Below are 5,469 nucleotides of genomic sequence, written 5' to 3'. Positions count from 1 at the left end.
ATATGGGTAGATGGCGATAATCATATACAAAATAAAAGAATAGCCAGCATTATGATAAAAAATCTGTGTAATATTTACCGCATACAGTTGATTTGTTTGTTATCACAAGACATTATAGTGGTTACACACGGCGATCTAGCAGCGATGTAAACGCGCGTTCTTGCGATTTATAGGCGATTGCGTCGATGCAAACGCACGGTTGCATCGATACAAAAGCGCGACTGTACCGCTACTCATCGCTACACTTGGGTTTATAGGCAATTGCATCGACGCTTTCGCGCGTTTGTATCGATACAGTCGCGCGCTTGCATCGCTGCTTAAAATTGCGCGTGTTTGTAAAGGTAGACGATTAGCGACTGCATCGCTACTGCATGGGGTTTACATCGCTGCTAAAAGTCGCCGTGTGTGAATTTTTCGACCTGTTCTGTTTTATTTTGTTTTTTGTTTCTTTTTTTTCATAAAATTCTTTTTTTTGTTTTTATTTTCGAATTTTGTTTCTTTATTTTTTCTTCACAAAATTCAGGGAGCATAATATTAGTAAATAAATATGTCTGTTTGAAAACAAAGTTGGCGTAGGGTATATTGGAGATATCGCTTTGGTTTCATTGTCGACAGGGTGAAACTGGTATATTTTAGCATTTCGTTTCTATGTTACAGATGTTACTTACAATCTTTTGCATTCTGGTAAAACATATGTCTCGGAGACACGGACGCATTATTAACGATATCTTTATTTCGTACATCAAGTAATCAATGAAATAAAGAAATTTAATTTTTTCATTCGTAGTTGCAAATAAAATAAAACTAGTATCCGCAATTAAAATTATTACAATTTCAGCATAGTTACAGAGGTGAGTTCGACGATTGTCGAATACGCCTTTTATCGATCTATTGTCGTGCTCTCTGCATACGTTAGAAAGAAATAGATAATTTTATTTATTTAATAGTGTACACAATTGCAAATCAGTGGTGATTTACCGCATTGTGGCTGTGGTCAGACGTCGGGCTAGAGCTGTAGAGTGTGTGTACCTAAAGATTAGTGATATCAGTTGATTGAAATTTTATGACATGGAATTTTCATAAATAAGAGTGGGAAGTAAAATTAGTTAACTTTGTATATTTATTTATTTCCGTTAACTGAAATATCGCTACACCTTTCGGTTTCATCCTGTATAGATGTATACTATCAAAATTGTTTTGCGGTGATAATTAACCTGTTTAGCATGGGTTAATTTCGCATTCAGTCAGTTTCGCACCAGAAGCAGAAGTCATTAAATACCTTACTTCTGCGCAATTAAAGCAAGACTTTCTTTGGCACGGTGTGAATAACTTTTTGATAAAACATAAGTAAGTCACCAAGGTTGGGCACTTATATACTTACTGGAATCATTTATTGCTAAAGCGACAACAGCAATGAGGTGTTTTTAGTTATTTAAACGGTATTCTTCTAAAATTTCACGTATTAAGCTGTTATCACCGGCCCTTCTCAGCAACGACCACACTAATTTCAAGAACATATTTGTAGCAATTGCTTTTTTCGGACACATTGTCGTATACAAGAATATTGACGGAATAATCGCCTGGGCACACTTAACAATTACACCTTGTATATCTTGGATCATATATGTATAATAAAGTCCGTGTCATTGATCATACATACGACAAGTAGGTTTGCACATAATATAAACTAAAATATGTATGTGCCGTTGTTGTGTAATGCTAAAGTGTGACATGCAAGAAATAATAATGTTATATCACGTACTTGTGCTCTGGCGTCTACTGTGCTAGGAGTCCGGGCGTAAAACGTCCGGCGGCGTCCGGTAAATCCCAACGCAAACACAATGGGTCGGAATACTGCAATTAATAAGAACTCATTTAATAATTTAACCACCAAACTGTTATTGTTACGAAAATAGAGTTGCTACCCCACGTTGTCATTGTTGCGAGGCTCCATTTAACTTTTGCATAGCTTGGGATGCGCTTACCTAGAAACTTTTAACTGGACGTTAACTAACCACTCCGTATTTGTGGATATCCATAGTGAACAAAATGTTTGTATCCATATCCGGTTCCTCTTGTTTATGTAAAGTAGGAGGCAATTAATGGGAGGCAGTCATCGTCTTCCATGGACATCTACAACATCAGATGAGCTGCCTACGCATTGCCAGCCTATCTACCGCCCTCTAACTAAAACGCGGATTAGTGACAAATGGTCAAATATCCATTTTAAATAGCAAAAAATAGAGCACAAAATTGTCTTTTAAAAACAGTTAAAATTAGTTAACGAGTCCGACTTATCGGAACTTTTTTTTATTACTCGAGGGAATTCGCTTACAGATGCCCCGGCCCTGCGGGGGCAGAGAACTCTGAAAGGGAGCAGCCCGGCCGCATCAAACCCCCGGGGTGTTCCTCCTCTCCGCTGCAGGTGGACGTACGCTATTGCTCGTGTGCGCCTCCACAAGCGGCTGGCCGCGCGCAGCGAAACCTCTCCCCGAGAAGGAGACACGACGGTCCCCTGATTCCAAATGTAAGGCTTGCGGAACACCAGACGAGCCATCCATCTCGGGCCTCTCCATCCTGGGCAACGAACTCTCTGGAGTCCTATGTTTAGCCGCGTGTTAGTTACCGGACAGCAGCTATGAGAGCCCAGTTGATTTTCGATTGACACTATGTTATAGCGCAAAGGAAATACTTCAGCAGGGAGACCATTCCACCATTCCAACAAATATGATGCCCGCGTGGTTTTACAATGCCAGGTATCAATGATGTGGAGATCCATTCCTTTGGCGGAAGGAGCCATAGTGGAAACCTGACGGTGGCACCAGTCCAGAGATGCGAGCAATACTCCATTATGGGGTCATACTGTGCTTTGTACAACCCGGTGCGGTGGCCAGGTGTGAAGTATCTCTATATCTCTATTGAACACTCCGAGCTTTTTTGAAACCACTTTGGTTTTACTCTCCAAATGACCCCGGAACTGGACTTCTTTCGTGATGTCGACTCCGAGTATCCAAATACTCCTAGAGATGGTAAGAGTGGTTGGGCATGGAATTTTGGCGCTATCACCGACGTGGTTTTCATAGCGATGGTTACCGTTTCTTTTAGAGCGGATTATATTTATACAAAGGTTTTCATAACATATGTACTAACCTACCAACCATGCTTTGGTTTGTCGCTAATACTTCATTATTTACCTGTAATTTGGCAGAGAATCTTTACCAAAACACAAAGTTCTGCAACAAGCACATAGAGAAATTCGTAAGGTTCGTTGATTTCGTTGTGTAGCTCAGTTGGGAGAGCGTCAGCTATATAGCGAGGTCCCTGGTTCAAATCCAGCCGGATCGAAGGAATTTTTCTTTGTATTCGATTTTTGTATTAATAATTATAACAAACTAGTGAAGTAATTGCATAAAAATAATTGAATATCAAGGTGGTAAGATATCATGGTATTCAATAAACTTAATGTTATAATCTTTACGAAATTAAGTATACATATTATGGTGTTTAAGTTGTTAAAATGGTCAACAACTCATTAGTCAGGTAAATTGCATTATATGTATATGAAATAAAATTTTCGGAATGATTCCCGCTAATAGTATCACTAGCAGTTTGTTTGATTATACGCAAAGTGAGTAAACATTTTTGGTTTATTTAATCAGTAGAACGGTTGTGTTGTATTTGTTTTCGACGGATCGCGCATAAACAGTTAGGATTCGGAATTCTAAATGAATTGTTTGTTTCTTCTGTTTATCTCGTAGTTGTTGATTTGCGGAACACCAGTCATTGTTTTCCGGTCGCACGTACGAAGAGTACAGTCATACGACGGTTTTGTACAATACGTCGTATTGTAATATTACAATTCGTATTGAAGTAAGTAAGTAGAAATCCAGTCCACTTTTGGTATTTTTTATTTCCTAGTATTCGTATGGTATTCTTTAAAGATCCATGGCGAGAAAAGATATCATAATAATTTTAGTGTTCACATTATTTACGCAAGGGCTGTTCAGTGGCAGGTATTTTTATTTTTAGTATTTGCCTCTGCAATTTTGTACCACTTTATGAGTAGAGGTTTCCTTATTGAAATTGGGCCTCCTGTTTCCTCGATGTGATCGGTTTATTTGCTTAGTGGTCTTCTTACACTTCATTTCCACAGATGGGGTCTTCACAACAGGAAGCATTTTCTCTGAGTCTTCTCGGTCTTGCTGACTTATGATCCCGTTCTATACCATGCCGCGTAAAGGTAAAAGCGAGAAGTGGCGAAGGTCTTGCAATTTGCATTAAGGTCAGAGTGCAGATTCTGCAATAGTGATATCATCCGTAAATCATCATGGAAAAACGAGGCAAGTATAAAGAACAATTTAAATTAGTCAGCGTTGTTGATAAAAAAATCTAAATGTAGTTCTTGTAATCAATTTATTTTTCAATCATTATTAACCAATATTTATCTTTGTTTGTTACCATCCTTAATTTTGCAAGTTTACATTTATTTATTTACTTGTCAGTAGTTCAGGAAAAAACACAAATATAAAAAAAATATTTTACAAAATGGAAACACAACTAAAAGATTCTGCTTATTTAATAATCGTAGTAAAAGTACGTGGAATTACGTCTATTTGCTAAGTTTTATTGAAATACCCCTAGTTCGCCACTATACAGGACTTGAGATAACACTGGAGATAACAAAAATACTCAAAGTATATTGAGAGAAAAACGCCTTGAATTGGAGAAATAGCAAAATCAACCATTAAAGTAATTGCTCCTAAATTAAAGTTAGGCGCTATTTATAAAAATGAATCTTCATGCGTGAGCAGCCACCCTTCGAGGTGGATAATTTTCTTCAAAATGATTTCATTTTGTAAGAAGGGGTACTTCTATAGTGGTCCTATTTAGGACCACTATAGAAGTACCTCTTTTTCAACAAAAAAAGAATCATGAAAATCGGTTCACAAATACCGGAGTTATCGCGTAACATACATACAAAAAAAAGAATAAAGAACATACAGTCGAATTGAGAACTTCCTCCTTTTTTGAGGTCAGTTAAAAAGAAATTTCTTCCTGAAGATCTGAGTGACACAAAAATAAAGCATAAAACGTCTGTCCCGCGCGCGCGAGTGGTGTATTGTCGTCAACATAAATACATGGAATTAGACCCGTCGCACTCCAGAGTCGACAAGCGCCCGACCCGCACCCGCTCTCTGTGTGTTTCACGTTTTGTTGTACACGTAGGCCCGTTGGCCTACGTGTACAACAAAATTATGTACGCCTCTCAAGCAGACCCCGTAGATTTGAATCCATACTCGCAACTTTGAGTTTTTCGGAATTTATGTGCGAACTTTAAATTGAAATTTACCATGAGCTGTTCAGTGAAGGAAAATATCGCGATGAAACCTGCACGTCAAAGAAGGTTCACAACCCTCGGAAAACGTGTGAAGTCCGCATTTAGTTAGTGTGGCGGACTATGGCCTTAAA

At 38.3% G+C, this 5,469-nt stretch overlaps 1 protein-coding gene across 1 annotated transcript in view; it reads right to left on the bottom strand.

The window, feature by feature from the left end:
* LOC113236677 (twinfilin) overlaps window positions 1–2,576 on the bottom strand; it is a 20,913-nt gene extending 18,337 nt beyond the window's left edge. The window contains exon 1 of the mRNA XM_026472837.1: window positions 2,397–2,576. Coding sequence (XP_026328622.1) covers window positions 2,397–2,576 — 180 coding nt within the window. The remainder of the gene's footprint in view (window positions 1–2,396) is intronic.
* Window positions 2,577–5,469: the final 2,893 nt, after the last annotated feature.

This window comes from Hyposmocoma kahamanoa, unplaced genomic scaffold, assembly GCF_003589595.1.
Source record: "Hyposmocoma kahamanoa isolate Upper Pololo Valley unplaced genomic scaffold, ASM358959v1 92, whole genome shotgun sequence".
NCBI classification, from domain to species: Eukaryota; Metazoa; Arthropoda; class Insecta; order Lepidoptera; family Cosmopterigidae; genus Hyposmocoma; species Hyposmocoma kahamanoa.
The sequence above is the reverse complement of the archived record's forward strand: the minus strand, read 5'-3'. Positions and strand labels throughout refer to the sequence as shown.